The 20,717-nt window shown below is 35.8% G+C and overlaps 1 protein-coding gene across 4 annotated transcripts in view; it reads right to left on the reverse strand.

Moving 5' to 3' along the window:
* The window catches only part of Actn (alpha actinin), a 339,371-nt gene that overhangs the window by 20,360 nt on the left and 298,294 nt on the right, over positions 1 to 20,717 (reverse strand). For all 4 annotated transcript variants that reach the window (XM_090407380.1, XM_090407381.1, XM_090407379.1 and 1 more), the window contains 3 exons: positions 16,419 to 16,618; positions 6,569 to 6,622; positions 1,503 to 1,571 (listed from right to left, as the gene is read on the reverse strand). In XM_090407380.1, coding sequence (XP_090263506.1) covers positions 1,503 to 1,571; positions 6,569 to 6,622; positions 16,419 to 16,618 — 323 coding nt within the window. The remainder of the gene's footprint in view (positions 1 to 1,502; positions 1,572 to 6,568; positions 6,623 to 16,418; positions 16,619 to 20,717) is intronic.

Consider the following 20,717-nt stretch of genomic DNA (forward strand, 5'->3'; position numbering starts at 1 on the left):
ACTGGTTCCTGAGTTAGTCGATCTCTGGCACGGGCAAGCAGGTTTTTTCTCCTGGAAACTCAGGTTTTTCGTCCCGTAAACTCAAGAAAATCGACTGTAGAACCCACACTATTTCAGACATTAAATATCTGCTAAAACTATGCACGCCATCTCGTGGTCCCATGTGTTAGGGACCACGAGATGGCGGCACTTGTTGGGCCATTCTCTTCACTGCGTGCCGCTTAATTAGTGATAGCCTTGGGCCAGCTATCTCTGATGGGTACCAGTGGAGATTGAACTGCCCACTCAGTCTCCAAAAGTTAGATAGGGCTAAACGGCCTTGACTACTCCCTATATGGGAATAAAAAGGCATTAGCGGATAGCTGAGATAATTTTCTTCCCCTGTCAGTTCCAAGTGAATACAAGGTTCATTTTTCGTGTAATTTTTTTTATGGTCAAACTGACAGATGTGCTAATCCACTAGAACAACAAAAGAAACACATCCACTACCACAACTATGATGGTAAGATCTAGTCGACCATGTCGTGGATAGACCACAGAATCAAATCAGATAAAAAAATATTATGCCTCACCACAATAATTACAAACATGAGCTACTTTATTTTTATTTACTGGAATGAGCAGTATCAAAAACCAATTCAACTTCCCAAGATATGAGGAACCAGTGGCGGTCCATGAAGTTTTAACTTGGGGTGCTGCCTATACAAAATAATTTTAAAAAAATTATTTTTTCCTAATTAATAATCAATTTATTAATAAATAAATCTGTAGATTTATTTATTAATAAATTGGTTACTGATTAGGAAAAAAAGAATTAAAAAAAAAATTATTTTGTATAGGCAGCACCCCCATTTAAAACTTCACGGGCCGCCATTGTGAGGAACTGTAATTCGTCTCCTATATAACAGTCAAAGCTACCTACAAATGCCCACAGAGGGCATCATCCTCTTTTAGGTTTTTAGCCCAATCTCTTCAACTTCTGTTGTTTGTGTGTGTACATTACAATTCTCATATTGTATGCATGAAGATGTCTCAGTGACTGAAATGAAATAATGGAATCACTAAACCTTTAATTTACTTCATTCCATTACATCTTACCATCAGCTTCAATCAGCGAAAGGTTTAATGCACAAAAATTTGGCAGATATTTGCCATTATTATTACCTCTGCCCTTTTATCCAAATTTTTCAAATATTTCTGTAATTTTCAGATTTGTTTCTTACTCTACTTGAGTGCACAACAAGAGTCAATTTTTCTATTTTATAGAAATATTCAACCTATTGATTTATTCCATTTACAAAGAGGATTAGACATCATATAGATTACTACAATTATCTTCCCAAATGAACTGTGAATTATTAAGTCAAATCATTTGAAATAGAACACATAAATCGTATTTCCATTTTGTTTTTTAAATTATGTTTGAGTTACAAGATTTCCTGAAAAGAATTGCTTAAGTTTTGTAATTTATAACATTAAATAACAATTCAATGTAGACTTACCTGGTTCTCTACTTCATTGATGTTGCGATGGATTGACGTCAGCAATTGTTCCCAGCCAACTCTTAGGGTCTAAAAATAATATGAATCTTATTTTTTTATATATATATTCATTATCTAATATGCATAATTATATTTACAAAATTATATAATTTTCTTTTTGATGATAGCTAAGCTATGGTATTAAGAGGCTGAAAATACATTTGCAATCACGACTATAGTTAATCAGGTCTGACAGATCATGTTTTAGATACTACATACAGAATGAAATGGGTGAAAAACATCCACCATGCTTCATCACAGCAAGTTTAAAAGTGAAAGACTTTTAGGATTTCCAGCTGCCATTAAAAACCATATTTTGGAAGTTTTATGCTATTTATTTAGAGCCTAATCTAAATAAATATGGATGCATAAAACTCCCAAAATATGGTAGACATTAATCCTTTGCAATCAGGGTCTGTGGGTACTTGCAACAAGTACCCACAGAGGATGCCTATCTGACAGTCACTGATCCAGCTCACTAGTTTGTTATCCAATCCCATCTGTTTCAGTTTATTTAACAGCTTATCATGTGGCAGTCTATCAAAAGACTTTGCAAAATCTAAGTATATGCATCTCCTTGTCCAAGACATTTGTCACCTCATTATAGTACATAAGCTAATAAAACATGATCGCCCTTTAATAAACCCATGCCAACAAGCACAGAGAATACTGCTGTCATCAACCAATTTCTGTATCCTAGTTCTCACCAATCTCTCCAGCACCTTAACCACAACTCTGAATATACAGATTGGCCTATAATTTGTAGCCATAGCATTCTACCATTCCACCTTGATGCAGTGGAACAATTTTACCTTTCCATTCTCTTGGAACCTGTGTTGTTGTAAGACTTTTATTAAACAGGCATGCCAATGCTACTGCTGATTCCCTGGAACATTCCCTTAAGATAGATGGTGGTGTCATCAAATCTTATTGCCTTATTGACATCAAGCTTATTTATACCTCCTGCTCACTCACAATTAAGTCATCCTCTTCTATGTCCTCTACACTTCAGTTTTCACAATCTTACTTGATGAGGATGAAATACCCTTACAATTTGTTCACTGAATACCTCAACAATGTCTTCTGCAGCAGTTACCATTCTACCATCATCATTCTTCTTTCTATTTGCCACATATATGAAAACCTCTGGGGTTTTTCTTGGCCTGATTTGCTAATTTATGATCATACTGTAGTTTTGCTGTTCTTACCAACTGAGTCACCTTCCTGGACTGCTCTTTATACTCTTCATGGAATTCACTGCTACCTTTATTTATCTTGTGCTGTCTCCAAAGTATCCTCTTCTTCCAAATTTCATGCCTAATCCCTTTATTCATCTATTTGGCACTTACTTTATTCAGTCTTTTTGAACTTCGCAATACATTCACACATCGATGTTGTTAAGTATCTTTTGGTCAGTTCAAATGCAGCATTTTATTTCCCTCACACCTCATTCCATGCTATAGCTCCAAGCTGTCTCCTAAGCTTTTCATAATCACTAGCCTTGTAATTCCACATATATCCTTTCCTCACAGAAGAGTTCATAGGGATAGCCATAACCTAGATCATAGGTGGCCAACAGCAGGTCTGCAGGCCACATGCGGCCCGTAACGTGATTTTGTGCGGCCCGGGGCAGGATAAAAATTATATTAAATTATATGTATTATCAATTTAGCTATTAGTTTCGACCGCAGATTTTCTGATTGATATACTAGTCATATTCATTATTTCTGATGACAGAAACAATTTATATTCTCAACACTGAATCAAAATTGCTTTAAAAGATTACTCAATTTATAAAATCTACTGCTTCTCTGTGCGAGTTGTAGTAGTGGGAGTGGTAGATTTCTATGCACTCCAGAGTAACATATCATTGAAAGTCACTTGCTCTGCTCTGGTTATAGTGATCGGTTACAGGACTCAGTTTCAAGTATTTTATATTGCTCTCCCAGTAGTAAAATGATTTAACAAATATAGCAATTCAATATATATAACTATTTCCTTGAAAAAATGCAGTTTATTTTTATTTAAGTTCTGTCTAAAAGTGTGTGGCCCGTGATGCTAGCACTCATCATATATTGGCCGCGTATAGAATGAAGTTGGCCACACCTGACCTAGATGATCACTTCATGATTACTCTCACCAACTGGAGGAAAGTGTGAAATTCCATGCACAATCATATCCTCTTATGAAATGATCAGATCTAAAACTCCCAAACCTTGTGTGCACTCCTTTACATACTGCCTAAGATAGTTCCCTCAAGAAATTCATTTTCCTTATTCCCAAATTCTCTTCATTCTAATCTATACTGCCATAATTGAAATCACCCATAATATGGGTGATTTCAATCACGCTTCCCTTGTTTACTAACCGAAGTTGCTTATATATTTCTTCATGACCACCTTCCACATTCCCTGGCCTATAGCAGCATCTGACTAAATATCTTTTTCTGTCAACCTCCATCTCACACCATACGGACTCAAAACCACTGCCACTATTTACATCTCACAGCTCCACTTTATATGGGCATAATCTGCCTGCTATTGTCAACAGCACTCCCCCCCCCCCCCCTTCTTGTCCTTTCTATCCTCATGGAGAAATCATACCCTTCCATTTCTATACACACACACATTTCCAAAAAAGTATGCATTTATATTGATTTATAAATAATATTTTTTTAAAAATTTAATATAATTAAATTTAAAAAATAAGATTCAAATAAAAGAATCATATATCATTTGGGTTCAAAAAACACAGGAACATTAAGTTCAGTTGTAACATTATATATCACATTATATATATCAATAAAACCATGACATAACTCAAATAACAGGAATGTGTTGGAGAGACAATTTCTTAAATTGTCTTTCCAATTCTACAAAACCACAATTTTACAAAAGAGGAATGAATGTCTTTATATGGTGATCTGATGCTATGTTTTAGAATGCCTATATTTGTAAACTGAAGAAGAAGACACAGTATCTACTGTACTGTTTCTTGTGCTAAGATATGAACTAATTCTAGAATATCTAATCTGTTGTGACATACACACAAGTGCTCTTTCCTCTCCTAATGCAGGTGATGTTTCACTTTAATAATCTTAATGTAGTTATATTTCTGTGATTTTATAATTTTAATTTATATTCTATTTTTTCTGTATTTTACTCTACTGTAATTTTATTTATTATAATTTTTTTTTTTTTTGCATATCTGTAACTTGTACTTTTTGTCAGGTATCAGACAAGGCCTGAGTGATGCCACTGGCAGCATGTTATCAATAAGCTTCATCCTATACTATGTTTGTATCTAAAGGAAAAAAGTATCTGAATCCAGAGAGTGTGTGCACTGCCTAAGTTAATGTGTTATGTGCATTTGGAACTGTTTCTAGGTGTAATGTTATATATTTAGTATGACTCATGATGCAGTTATGGGAAAACCATTCATCTGAATTTTGTTGAAATAATGCAGTTAACTATATAACATCAAAAACATTAATGATTATATAATTTCAAAACAGTTTTCCAAAAATATAAATCCAAAAGAGTTTTTTTTGCTAAGTAGCAAGCAAGAGAAAGAATGATTATGGAAAGATAACTTTACTCAGTACTGATGATAGGAAAGTGACAGAAGCAGAAGAAATAGTTCAATTTACAAAGTGATCACTTTGCAAGGGTATATCATCCAGGTGGTGACTACTTGCAGTTACTGAGGTGACAGAGACTGATGTGACCACTGAGGTATATGAACTGGAGGTACTCCGTATATTGAAAAATATCAATGCAAATACACCAGTGGGCCTGGATGGTATGTCAGCTTGTGTGCTCTGAAAATGTACAAGTGAACTAACAGTGCCTCTGATGAAGTTCTTTAATTCCAAGGGAATGGAAAGAACATAATATAGTTCCATTACATAAAGATGGCACCAAGACGGATGTAGCAAATTACTACATGGAAAACTATTACACAAGTAGGAGCAAATAGGAATGGATATATGAGGCTGGTGGCATAGATAGGGGGTGATGATAGCCACCCCCTATCTATGATGCAAAAACTAGGGAGGGCAAAAGTTGTCTCAGCTCTGGCAAGGTTCCAAGGGAATGGAAAGAATGTAAGGTAGTTCCATTACATAAAGGCGGCTCCAAGATGGATGTAACATACTACTACATGGAAAACTATTACATAAGTAAGAGCAAATGGGAATGGATATGAGGTTGGTAGCATAGATAGGAGGTTGTGATAGCCACCCCCATCCATGGATTGGGGGGGGGAATAGGGGCACCCATCCATGCCATGGTGGAGATAGCATAGATAGAGTGATGATGCAAAACTAGGGAGGGCAATAGTTGATGAAGGTGATGAGGTGATGTAGATATCTTACAGGATGATTTAAATAAATTGGCAGTGTGGGCAAAGGAAAATGGTTGTCAATTCAATGTTGTAAAATGTATAATGCACTTCAGGATGAAAAGGTTACATGCTTCATATCATACTGATGGTACTAGTTTGCAGAAAATTGATGAGGCTAGGGATCTGGGGTTGATGGTGGATAGAGATCTGAAATTCAGAGAACATATTGCAAGAATTGGCAAAATAGCTCAGAGGATCACTTGGATGCCGAAGAACACACTGACAACTAATGATAGGGAGATTATTATCCCTCTTTATAAGGTGATTTGGCCACATGTTGACTACTGTACACAGACCTGGTTGCCTGCATTTCTTGGGGATTGGGAGGTGGTGGAGAGGATTCAGAGACAAGTGACTAGGTTCTTTACTTGGAGAGTGGGAAATGAGTGGAATGGATTGCCAGAGGTGGTTGTGAACATTCCAACAGTGAATAGGTTTAAGGAGATGTATGATAGGTATTGTGTTAATGGATAGAGTGGGTCTCTCACAATGAGTCTTTTGGCTCTAAGAAGTACCCACATAATAATTGAAAACATTGAAACATTCATGATTATATAATTTTATTTTTCCAAGTAATAATACAAATTAATAATACTTCTTAGGGACAGAAATATTGTACTTACCTCCATTGTGTACTGAGTATATCGGTTCTCAAAAATCATAGCTTCCTGAATTTCCTATAATTACAATAGAATAAGAAATGTTAATAATGACTGGATACACTCAAATCAATGCTGCAATGTCATAAGAAGTGTGGTATTGATATTAATACGTACAGTAACAATTATCTCAACTAAAATAGTTAATACACACAGTATGAAGATACTAAAATAAATACTTAGTATCCCATAATGCAAATGCATTTGCATTATGGGAATACTAAGGCTAGTGATGTGAAGTCATTAGCTTCTATATACAAGTTGCCCAGTCCTGAAGTTACTTCAGGTGCAAACTTTGTTTGCTTATTTGGATAAAGGATTAAATCAAGACTATAATTTCTTGGCATCTTTAATTGATAGCAAGAGCAAGGAATACATTAGACACAAACACTAGAGTAATCTATGTGATGGAGAGGATCTTTTGGTGCGCATATAAGAGTAGCTAATTTTTGGTAAGCATTGAAGAATTTGAATACTACATCTTTTGAGGACACGAAACTTTTTTCTGTTTTTCTGAAGTGTTCTGGATGTTTTGGGAAGAGTTGTATTTGGAAGTAAAAAGAGTTTGATTATGTTGAGGGTAATGCCATCGGCTGGGAAAAAAAAAGAAAGTTATGGATGTGACTGATTTCAAAAGACAGATGTATACTTAAATAGATCTTGCCGATACCAGGTTAGTGAAATTTTAGTGGAATTCTCAAATACAAATTTTGCATAAGACAATGGTGACTTGGAGAATATCTTCCAGCTATCATATTCCAGTTTATGCATAAAATAAATCATTGTTCATCCTTTGTGAATCAGATCCATAAGATCTGATTCACAAGGCAGGATCTAATTCACATTTCCATTCATTCAAAAATTCTTAACATATTCTTGACATGTACTCTCAAGAAGTGCTTGTTATAGCAGAGTACCACTCTTCAAGCAAAAAAAAAAAATCTAGTCTATGTTCTCTAAATGTCAGAGAACAGACTAGATTTTATTACATGATAGACATGATTACTCCTAAATTCCTTGCCTCGGTTTCATGCAGTACCATCTGAGCAATACATAGCCATAGTTTTTCATTTTGAAGTGCATAATTTTACACTCTGACACAGCCATTTTCCTTTTCCCAAATTACCAATCTATTTAGATCTTCCCACATTATTTCTATGTCATCCTTATTAACTATTACTTTCCCTAGTTTAGCATCATTAGCCAACAACTGGATATTCCTCTTTAAATCATTCCCAATATAACTGATTTCATCTTGTTTTAGGAAATTAACAATGCAGATGATTAAACAGATTTAATTATTATTTTCAATATTTCACTAAAATTAAAATGGTACCATCAGGGAACAATACAGTGGTACAGATACATGCATACAGGTGCTACATGAGAAGTGAAACTTAAAATGAAAAACATAGGAAGACCTACAAGTCCTAAATTGCACTATCTGGATTTGACTGAGTGTTTTTGGCTGTTGGGCTGACTGTGGCTGAGGATTTCCCAGAGATGAGAAGCAGTTTAATGCAATCACATTTGCTAAGGTTAGGATAGTTTGCGAGGGAAGAGGCAGATTCAAGGAATAGTCTCTTTTATTAATATTTACTTGGGTAAGGCGGCCATTTTTCTAGTGGATCCTCTGGCAGGTATTCAAAGCATATTCTGCTAATCCTGAGTGGCCACAGTGGTGGTATCAAATGTACTCTCATGCTCCAAGATCTTGATGTTTGCAGTCCTGCCTATTTGGCCATAGTAAGAAAGGTTGTGACTGCAGGGTACTCATACCCCAGGCAAATCCAGAGGTTATAACTGATCTTTAGGACAATTAAATTATTTAGCTATTATATCTTCTAAATTGTAATTTCCTATAACAAGATGAATAACAATCAACATATAAGACTGAAAACATCAGAATCATTCTATCATTAATGTATAAACTGAACAGAAATGGCCCCCAATAAGCTGAACAGCAATGGCTTTGTGGTACACCACTAATCAGTTATCTTCTTTGATTCAACTCCACCATTCATTACTCCTTGATGTTTCTCATCCCCTCCCTCCTCCACATCCATGTCACCCATTTGCTCCAATTTATGTATCAGAGTCCTCAATGTGGCATCTTGTCAAATGCTTTTGCAAAGTGCAGCAATATATGGTGTAGCTATTTCCTTTATTATACTCAGGTATCACTTTATTGTAGACAGTAGTAAATTATTAAGACAAGGCCTACCCTTCACATATTCATGCTATCCCCACAGAGTAATTAATTCCAATACCTTAACTACCACTCCAGAGATACTAATTAGTCTATAATTTGAAACCTGTCTTTAAGCCCTCCTTTGTGTGATGGAACTATTTTGTCCTCTTTACTCTCCCATGGCACTATCAGTGCTGAGACTTGAACCTTCTGGTTAAAGGCACAGTCATTTCTCTTACACTTCCCATTACACACAGATTGATGTCTCATTCAACTAAGGCTGTATTGACACAGATTTCTTAACATCTGAAACACCCTAAGTTAATCATCTACCTCTATTCTCATTTTGATCCGTCACATTGGTCACTGCATTATCTTCACAATAACACAATTGCAAAGTGATCACTCGGTATTCAACATTTCTCTGCTTCTGTCGCCTCCTTACCATCAACATTCATTGAAGTTATCCTCCCATTATCATTTTCAGTTTCTACTTGCTGCATAGCAAAATACTAAATGTACTAAATGGCCTCAGATTTGCTTTAACTTCAGTGATCAGATTAGAACTAGTACTTTCAAACCAATTCAATTTTATTTAAGATTATCATTATTTTTTTTTTTCAAATGAATCCCTATCACAAATTTAATTTTGTATAATAAGATTCATGTTTATATAAATATACAAAATTGTCCAATTTAGAAATGAATTAATTTCATTCATAACCTTTAGTAAAAAAACGCAAGAAATAAGAAAAGCCTCATTGACTACGTCATTGTTGATAGTGATGTCATCAGGCTCGTACAGGATACAAAAGTATACAGAGGATTTGAATTGGAAGTGACCATTACTTGGTACTAAGAGGATAAAAATGGATATCACATTGAAAAGAACAGTATGTAAGAAAGTTTTAATAAGAATTAAGTTGAGCAGCTTTTACAAGTAAATTGTCGACTTGACTATATAAACATTATTGAAGAAAAAATGAAACAAATTGAAAACAAGAACCAAACCTTGGAGTCTCAGTGGCAAACTGAAGAAAGCATTGACTGATTTAGCTAGGGAGATATGTGAAGTTGTCTGCAAGGATAGAAAAACAAGAACATCGTGGTGGACACATTGTGTCCACCACGATGATTTCTTCTTTTCTGGAAAAGAAGAAATCATACCAAAGTTCCTATCAAAAAAAGTTGCCAGATGCCTTAAAAGAATACAGAGAAAAATGTAAGAGAGCTAAGCTATGTGCAAAAAGTAGCTAAACAAAAGTCATGGGAAGATTTTGAAAATAAATATCAGAAAAGTCACAAAATGTTCTGGAGGCTATTGAAGAACCTTAAAAATGGAGGAAAGAGTACTGTAAAAGGAATCAAAGATGATAAAGGTAACATGCACCTTTATCAACTGAAGATAAGGATATCCTAGATGTATGGAGTAATTATTTGAAAGACTGTTAAATGAACCAAGCAGTGACAGAACTGTACTAGAAAATTTTCAAGACAAATGCAAAGAGGAGTACATATCAATATTTCAGTTGAAAAAAAGCTGTCAAAAACTTGAAATGTGGAAGGGCAGCTGGAGTAGATGATATTCTAAAAGAAATCTTAAGTACTGAGGGATAAAAGTTTTGCAGTGGCTAGGCTACACTGCATAATTCAGAGAGACTGGTTAGAAGATCAAATTCCCAATGATTGGCGTAGCACTCTCATAGTACCTATCTATAAAAAGTGAATAAAACTGAATGTGAGAATTACAGAGGAATTTCTCTACTGAGTGTTCCTGGTAAGATTTATGCAAGCATACTTGAAAAGCAGTTAAGGAAGATTATGGAAGAAAAACAAGCTGGATTCAGGCCAAATAGAGATAATCAAAATCAAATTTTCATTTTTAAGACAAAAAGTTAAGAAATTGTGGGAATATGACAAGGATCTGTACTTTGCAGATCTGGAAAAGGCATATGACAAGGTGTGTGCGAAGAAAAGCTTTTCAAAACACTACAATTATATGGAGTGAATGGAACATTATACAGAGCAATCAATACAAAGCCTATATTTAAGTTGTCAGTCAGCAGTTAGAACTGAAGGAAATACAGGAAGATGGTTTGATGTAAAATCAGAGATAAGACAAGAATGCACATTATCTTCACTCTTATTCATCATCCATAAGGATCACATTATGAAAGAAAGCAACATCAAGGCCTGATATTAGAATTGGAGATGTCAAACTTAGCTCTTCGCTTTATGCAGATGATGTTCTCCTAAACATGTAGGAGAACTTCATCTGCCATGTAGTGAAAGGCTCCAGAATTCACTAACTAAATTGAATAACAGCTGCAACAAATTTGGCATGAAAATCAGGTACTAAAAAGACCAAAAACAATGAAAATAGGTAGAAGCATAGAACACTTCAGCTGCATTCTGATTGGAGATTCTATATTGTCGATGGCAGGTTAAATCTGGAAATAGACAACAGAACAAGTAAAACTGGTATATGGTGGGTACCCAGTTGAATAAATTTATATGGAATAAGAAAGAAATTAACTAAAACAACAAACTAGTAGTATACAGGATAGTGTTCAAACCAGTTTTAAGTTATGGATCTGAGAGTTGAATTAGAAATAAGGCACCTGATCAAACACTAGAGACCATGGATATAAGGGTTTTGAGAAAAATTAGGTGAGTGAACCGACAGCATCAGTGGCAGAATCATCAAAAATGAAGATAATAGAAGGAACTCTACATTATTACCATTCAAAAATGTATCAGTAGAGCTAATCTAAAAGGTATTGGTCACTTAAATAGAATGGTTGAAGGAAATTAGCAAAACAGGAAATTAGCAAAACTTTCCTGATAATTATTTGATGCCAAGATGGCATCAAATAATTATCAGGAAAGAGACCCAGAGGAAGACCAAGATCCAGGTGGATTGATTCAGTCAGAAGTGCCCTTAGAAGTATGGAATGTTAGATATGACAATATTGGAGTGCTTAAAGTAATAAATTGATTTGGAGGAAAATTGTTGATAGGAGATTAATTATATGTAAACTTAATCATGTAGTGCTGTCATAATAACTTGAACACCCCTTGACATATCAGGAAACTGATGATGACACACACATACATACATATTGTGGGTCATCCCAGCGATGCATTTTTGATGTCGAAGGACATGTGGACAAGGGAAAGGAACCTTGGAAAATATTATGGTTCTAAATGTTAATAGGAGAGCTGATATACTTTGGAGAGCTGATAATTTGAAGGAGATAATTCTATTACTCACCAGAATACCAGATAATTCTGGTATTCTGGTGAGTAATAAAACAATTTCTAATAGAAAATGCTTTGGCATGTTTTCCAGCTCTATTAATGGAATTCAAAAATTAAAGCTCATGTGAGCAGTCATTTTATTTTTAGCTGACAGGATTAGATAAAAATAAAATTTTTATATTCTTATAGCTCACAAAACCAAATAAACTACTCCGAGCAGAAAAAAGCATTTGCCACAAAAAAGGCCACTACTATCAAGTAACTAATGGGAACAATTGAAAGCTTAAGAGAGGACTGAAGACCTAGAAATTTTCCTCTCGAACTATATATGTAGCCTATGACTGTTGGGTTGAAAGTGGTCTTGGAATAACAACCTTCAAAATTTTGTACAAATGAATGCAACTAAACTTCTTAACATTAGGGAAATGTTTCTCAATGATGATGACTTTCTTGAATTTCCTGATTTTGTAACAGGTTGTATGCAATGTAGTTGTTTACTTCCATGAAATCCTAAGTAATGAGATGTTCAAGATGTAGTTAGCTAATCCTCACTTGCTGAATAACAGTAGTGCATTTTTTTTTGTTTATATTTTTCTAGGCAAATGCTAATAGTTCTTCTCTGTTCAAGTTGAAGTTATATATGGTAGTTTTTAATACACCTGGAAGATGAAAAACATACAAAGACTGATAATTTGATATGCAATTTAAAGGTGTATGAAGATTATAGCAATTTGGCTATTACTTTTCAAAACATACAGATGTAAATAGCAGGAATAGTTTTAGTATCATCTTGAATAACATGGGAGAAAGGAACATATAGCAATTTAACTGCTGATGGTGCCAGCTATCAGCTATTGAACCTGCTCTATCCCTCTAGTATTCAAATTGACTCCTCCAGGATGAAATACTCCAATAAAGTGTTCATTGAACAATTCCACTATGTCCTCTGCATCAGTCACTCTATTCCCATTTTTATCCCACAATGTCATTCTTCCACAGTCATTTCTCCTCCTACTAGCCACATAGCTAAAAAATTCCCTATGATTTTCTTTGGATCTTAGGGCCAATCTCCTCTCATATTCCAGTTTCGCTTTCCTTACCACACAAATCACTCTTCTGGCCTGTGTCTTATATTCCTCATGCATCTCTTCATCTGTCTCCTTATATCTCTTCCATAGCCTCTTTTTCGCATGCAATTCCTGTTTAATATTGTTTGTCATCCACTTTACTCCAAATTGTGTCCTCTTCTTCACTTGTGGTATACAGCTTACTATTGCTGCTAACAAATATTCCTTCACAATTTCCCAAGCACTAATGATATCCTGTCCCAAGCACTAATGATATCCTGTCCTTCCAATTCCTACCTCCATGAAACTTCCCCAAGTTGACGTCTAAGACTATTATAATCACCTGCCTTATCACACATGTTCCCATCTCTTTGATACTCCTGCCTGTCCATTCATCTTCCAAGTCAAAACCATATAGTCACTCTCTCCAACTAGTGGGAGATATGTCATCTCAGTTATTATCAACTCTTCTGATGCTATGCCAAAATCCAAAACTCTTGAACTTCTTGTTTCCTCTATTACATGTTGCCTAAGACATTTGTTCCTCAAGAATTCTAGAAATTCCATTCCCTTATTGCTACATGCATCTTCCTCTCCCCAATTTATACTGCTTTAGTTAAAATCTCCCATAACAATCATTCTTGCACTTGCCAAACTCAACTGTCTAAATATCTCCTGGTCCCCACCCTCTGTGCTCCTTGGTCTGTAGCAACACCCCACTAAATATCCTGTCTTGCCCACCTCTACCTCACACCATATGCTTTCAAAATCATTAGTGTCACTGCTTTCCAAAGCCTCCACTCTTAGAGGACATAAGTCATCACTTATCATAAGCAGTACTCCACCACCACGCTTTCCTATCCTGCCAAAAAATGCTGTACCCAACTACTTCTATTCCTGTTATTATATACTCTTCTGTCAACCACATCTCAGTGATCCCAATAATCTTTGGCTAGGCTGATACTATCAGTGCCACCAATTCCTCTCCTTTATTTCAGATACTCCTGGCATTAGTATAAAGCATAAAAATGCCATTGTTTCTATACCCAGCATTATCCCCTCTAGACTCCATTGGGTTCAGTATTACCTGAAGTCATCCCCTCCCCTTCTCCCAAGTACCCGTTCCCACAAGAGGCCACCCCCTGCTACACACCAACTAGTTCAGAACAGCAATCTCTCCAGATGCCTATGTCCTTCCTCATTCAAATAAAAGCGGTCTCTTGCATACAATTCCTCTCTGTCCTCAAATGCCCTCCAAGCATCCACATATTCCAATCCTCTCTTCTGACACATTCTAGCTATTATGTTATTCAATCTCACTGCTCTTCTACTCAGCTCGTCACTATCATGGCAACATGCACACTATCTTTCCTCTCTGTGTCTTCTTTCGTACAACCTCAAGCAAGAATTTCATATCTCTCGCTGTCCAATTTACATTACCACTCAAGTCATTTGTTCCTACCATCATAATCATCTCATCCGCCCTTTCAGCCATCTTAATTGCCATAGCCACACTTTCTATCATTCCTACAGGAAAACTCCTCACGCATCCTATCCTGAATACCATGGATCACTGAGTCCCCATACATTACACCTCTTACCACCCTATTCCTCGATTGCTCACATGCATCCCTCCCCATCTCTCCTCTAACACTTTCTCTCTGTGCTCCTCTACTTACCTGCCTTCCTGACATCACTCTATCCCTGGTTCCAGTGTTCCCTTGCATTCCTCTCATTCCCCCTCTCTCCTACTGTTTCCATTCTCTCCTCTTCTATCATTCCCATATCTCTCTCTCTCATTCCCTCTCTTGCACTGTTCCTATTCTTTCCTCTTCTATCATTCCCTCTCTTCCACTAATCCTATTCTCTCCTCTTCTATCATTCCCATCTCTCTCACTGTTCCTATTCTCTCTTCTTCTACCATTCCCATAACTCTCTCTCATTCCCTCTCTTCTACTGTTCCTATTCTCTCCACTTCTATCATTTCTATAACTCTTTCTCTCACCCCTACTCTGATTTGCCTTGCATTCATCTCTTCCATTTGCCTAATCTCATCTCATTCCCTAGACATTTCACCTGCTCTTTCAGCTCATCTCTCTCTCTCTCTCTCTGCAAGTCAGCCACTCTTATTTGCCTTCATCCTCCCAATTGAGACCATCTTCTAAAACTTCACAATCATTCATTCTAATGACCATACTTCTCATTAAAGTCATTAGAGATGACTATAACGAGGTCAGTTATAGTCATCTCTAACTCACCAAGTTCCTCCCATTCCCTGCATTTTGCGCATATACGTATTCCCCCTTCTCTCACCTGCCATATATACAACTGCCGGGATGCATACATTCCGCAAGCCCCGCATGCGGAATATATGCATCCCGGCAGTTGTATATATGGCTATACATATATATATATGTATATATGTATACAAAACCACCATATTTAAGCGTTTCTGGTTGAACAACACTTGTCTGGTTGCCTTTCCATATTTCAGGTTTCTGATGACTTTCTATAACTAATGTATGGACTGTATTCCTAGCTGTATTCCTCTTGAGTACTTTTCACTACTGTTCTATCACTACTTATGTCATTTAACAATCTATGAAAGTAATTACTCAGATACAGAACATACCCATCTTCAGTTTTCATATGTTTATCATTTGATGTCTTTTACAGTACCTTTTCCTCCATTTCTAAGCTTTGTCAACAGATTCCAGAAAGTTTTGCCACTTGTGTGATATTTATCTTTTATACTGATTTTAGTTTAGCTAATTTTATACACACAACTAACTTACATTCTCTGTATTCTCTTAGGCTACTTACTTACTAATAACTTACTCTCCAGACTTTCAATATTTCTTCTAGACACTTTTTTTTGAGAATATCAAGAAGTATTGATTTGTTTTATCCTTGTAGACAACTTCACATCTTTCTAGCTGAATCAATCAATGATTCTTGTTCTCCAACTCTTTCATATTTTCCTGAATGATATTTGTATAAGTGTACACTTCACTTCTGAGCTGAATGATTTCTTTTAAATATTTGTAAACACTTTTCAATATGATTTTATTTTATCCAGCTCACAACAAAATTTTGATCACTTCCATTTCAAATATCCAGTGTACTTTTGTCTGTCTGTGTATCCCTCCATGTGAATTTGTTCTGTGTTCTGAAGGCTCATGGTGGTCCAACTTGCAAATTAGAGGGGAATCTAATATACTAGCCATTCAGTGTAAATCAATACATTAACTACTAATTTCAAAATTATATAATTAAATTAGCTAAACAAACAAACCTGATGGCATTTTTCAAGTTCATCCATATGTGGACGGTACTGAATTACACCTTGTTCATTCTGCTTCAACTTCTGAAGTTGATCCTCTAAGCTACCCTGCATACCCATACCAATAGCAGCAACAGAATCTATCTGGCGTTCTATCCAAGGACCTACAACATTGGCTTTGTCAGCAAATTTTCTCCTTAAACGTTCATTAGCTATATAGTATATGTCAAGGAATTAATGATATAGTAGTATAATATAGTGTACAAATGCCAAATGAATCAAATCTTCATATGCTTTACTATTTTAGCGATAAAAATAACTACATAGATACAGAAATATATGAATATATTCATAAACAAAAAACTCCACACTTTCGGTCACTTTATCAAAAATTCATCTTAAGAGAAAAACATCAATAAAATTTCATTTATTTGGTATGTACACTGACCAATATGTTTTTGTTTTGAAGTGAAAGGTAATCTGATTAATTTCAATGTGCTAAATTCAAATATGATCTTAAAGTTATCCTATCACCCTCCAAGATTTGTTGTATGTGTCTTTTGCTTATTGTTTGATGAATAAAAAATAAATGATTTATTTTTTCCTACTAACATTAATCCCCCTCCCCATGCTTTTTATCCTGATGACAAGAGATGCATCATCATTTATGAAATACATCTGAAAAGCACATGAATGCATGCATGTATGTGCCCACACATCTCTCTCTACACACACACACACACACACACATATATATATATATATATATATATATATATTAAAGGAGTATCAATCAAGGAGTATAAATCAAGGAAAAGAAGGAGTAGCCATAGTATTCAACACAAAATACGAGGCTAACCTTCTTGAATGGCAGTCAGTCTCAAGTAGAGTAATGTGGGCAAATATGAGAATGGGAAACTGGACAATAAGACTTATTTGTGCCTATGGTCCCACAGAAGGTTCTACTAAGGTAGAAGTGGAGGAATTTTTTGACGCTCTAGAAAAAGCAACTGACACAACGAAAAAGGAAAAGTTGGTCCTTGTTGGGGATCTAAATAGAAGCGTAGGAAATGATTGTGAGACATACAAAAATATTTTGGGAAAATTTGGAGAAAAGACCAAAGCTAATAATAATGGCAAATATCTGTTGGATTTCTGCTCAGGACATGGATTGGTTATTACTAACACCATGTTCCAACATAAAAATGTGCACAAATTCACATGGAGAGAAGAGGCTAGGAATAGGAAAAGTCTCATTTTCTATGTTATTGTTGATAGTGATGTTTTCTCCCTGGTGCAGGACACCAGAGTGTACAGAGGATTTGAAATTGGAAGTGATCACTATTTAGTGAGCAGGATAAAATTGAATTTCATATTAAAAAGAATAACATGTAAGAAAGTTTTAAAGCGAATAAAAGTTGAGCGGCTCTCAGATGTGAACTGTAGACTAAAATACAGAAAGATTATTGAAAAGAAAATGAAAGAGTTTGAGAACAGGAATCAAACCTTGGAGATTCAGTGGCAAACTCTGAAGAAAACATTGATTGATTCTGCCAGAGAGGCATGTGGTGAGGTTGTGTGCAAGGATAAAAAAATTAGAACTCCCTGGTGGACACAGGAAGTTAAAGAGGCAGTGAAGGAAAAGAAGAAAGCATATCAAAAGTTCCTGGCAAATAAGTCAGCTTTTACTCTTACAGAATACAGAGACAAATGTAAGAAAGCTAAACAGTGTGTAAAACTAGCTAAACAAAAGTCATGGGAGGACTTTGGTAAGAATATAGAAAATAAATATCAAGAAGGTGGCAAAATATTCTGGAGGTTGTTGAAGAAGCTTAGGAATGGAGGAAAGAGTGCTGTAAAAGGAGTTAGAGATGATAAAGGTGACATGAAAACAGGAGAAAAAGATATCCTTGAAGTATGGAGTAATTACTTTGAAAAACTGTTAAATGAAACAAGCAATGATGACAGCACAGTGATAAAAAACACTAACCAGGCACATGCAGTCAGGAATACATATCCATACTTGAAGTAGAAAAAGCCATCAAAGGCTTGAAATGTGGAAAGGCAGCAGGAGTAGATGATATTCGACCAGAAATGCTGAAGTATGGTGGTATACAAGTCTTACAGTGGCTGCACTGCATAGTTCAGAAAGCCTGGACAGAGGGACGAATTCCCGATGACTGGAGTAGAGCTCTCATAGTAACCATATATAAAAAGGGAAATAAAACTGAATGTGAGAATTACAGAGGTATTTCCCTACTAAGTGTTCCTGGCAAGATCTATGCAAGTATACTTGAGAAACGGTTGAGAAGAATTGTGGAAGAAAAGCTTGGTGAAGAACAAGCTGGATTCAGGCCAAATAGAGGCTGTCAGGATCAGATCTTCACTTTACGACAAATAGTCAAGAAAGCATGGGAATATAACAAAGATCTGTATTTAAGTTTTGTCGATTTGGAAAAGGCATATGACAAGGTGCCAAGAGAGAAGCTATTCAATACGCTGCAGTTATATGGTGTCAATGGGGCATTATATCAAGCAATACTTAGTCTTTATTTGAGTTGTGAGTCAGCAGTTAGAATTGAAGGAAGTACAGGAAGATGGTTTAATGTTAAATCTGGTGTGAGACAAGGATGTACATTATCCCCTCTGTTATTCATTATCTATATGGACCACATTATGAAGGAAAGTGGTATTAAACCTGATATCAAAATTGGAGATGTTAATGTCAGCTCTTTGCTTTATGCGGATGATGTTATACTTTAAAATAAATCCGCTACAAGTCTGCAAGATTCTCTGACTAAATTGAATAGCTGTTGTAATAGATATGGTATGAAGGTCAGCAATAAAAAGACAAAGACAATGAAAATAGGCAGAATCATTGAAAATGTCAACTGTGTTGTGAATGGAGAACCTGTGGAACAAGTAAAACATTTCAGCTACTTAGGCACGATTTTTACTGAAGATGGTAAATTAAATATAGAAATAGACAACAGAATCAGCAAAGCTGGTATGGTGGGAAGTCAATTGAATAAATTCATATGGAATATGAGAGAAATTAGTTGGAACACTAAATTAGTATACAAGACAGTGTTCAAACCAGTTTTAACTTATGGATCTGAGAGCTGGGTCAGAAGTAAAACACTTGACCAAAGACTAGAGACCGCAGATTTGAGAGTCCTGAGAAAGATTAGAGGCGTGAACAGATGGCATCAATGGCAATATCATATTAAAAATGAGGATATTAGGGAAGAACTTGACATTGTCAGCATCAAGGAATGCATTAGCAGAGCTAAGCTCAGGTGGTATGGTCACTTAAATAGAATGGGAGAGGAAAGATTAACAAAACAAGTGTTCTCTGCCAGGTTGGTAGGAAAACGACCCAGAGGAAGACCAAGATATAGGTGTATTGATACGGTACAAAGTGCCTTAGACGATAGAAATATAAGATCTGATAATGTTGGAGTCTTAACAAGTAACAGACTGATTTGGAGGAAAATTGTAGATAGGAAGTTAGTAATGATGTAATTTTTTCATGTAGTACTGTCATATCCTGTACACCCCTTGAGGGTACATGGCAGGAATTTGATAATGATGATGATGATAAAAAAAAAAAAAAAAATCAGCTAACGCCTTTTTATTCCCGTATACGGGAGTAGGCGAGGCCATTTAGCCCTATCTAACTTTTGGAGACTGAGTGGGCAGTTCAATCTCCACTGGTACCAATCAGAGATAGATGGCCCAAGGCTATCACTAATTAAGCGGTACGCAGTGAAGAGAGACGGCTCAAATGTGCCGCCATCTCGTAGTCCCTAACCCTAACACAATATATTTAATGTCTGAAATAATGTGGGTTCTACGGTCGATTTTCTTGAGTTTACAGGACGAAAAACCAGAGTTTCCGGGAGGAAAAACCCGCTTGCCCGTGCCAGAGATCGACTAACTCGGGAACCGGTCAAAAAAAGGCTTAGAAAAGTTTCCTCTAAGTTTCGAGTCTAGTCGCTGACTAGACTCGAAACCAAGTCTTCCTTCGTGCGGCCAAGCGCCGTGGTGTTTTTTTTTATCTTTTCAGAATTCATTTTACTCGGTAGGAATATTATGAACAAGCTTTAATGACTGATACCGAGAGATAAAAAGATTACATGATATATTTGAAAAGATACTACTACACTAGTTTCGTTGAATTGATCAACATCTTCAGGTATCACAATCAAAGAAATATATAAAGAATTACAGAGACTTAAAATTGTAATAACAGAACAAGTACAAAAAGACAGTAGCGTGTTTGAAAACAAAATGCAAGCTTGAGTTCCA

The sequence above is a fragment of the Typopeltis vanoorti genome, chromosome 17 (assembly GCF_054136105.1).
Source record: "Typopeltis vanoorti isolate ZY-2024b chromosome 17, IOZ_Tvanoo_1.0, whole genome shotgun sequence".
Taxonomy (NCBI): Eukaryota; Metazoa; Arthropoda; class Arachnida; order Uropygi; family Thelyphonidae; genus Typopeltis; species Typopeltis vanoorti.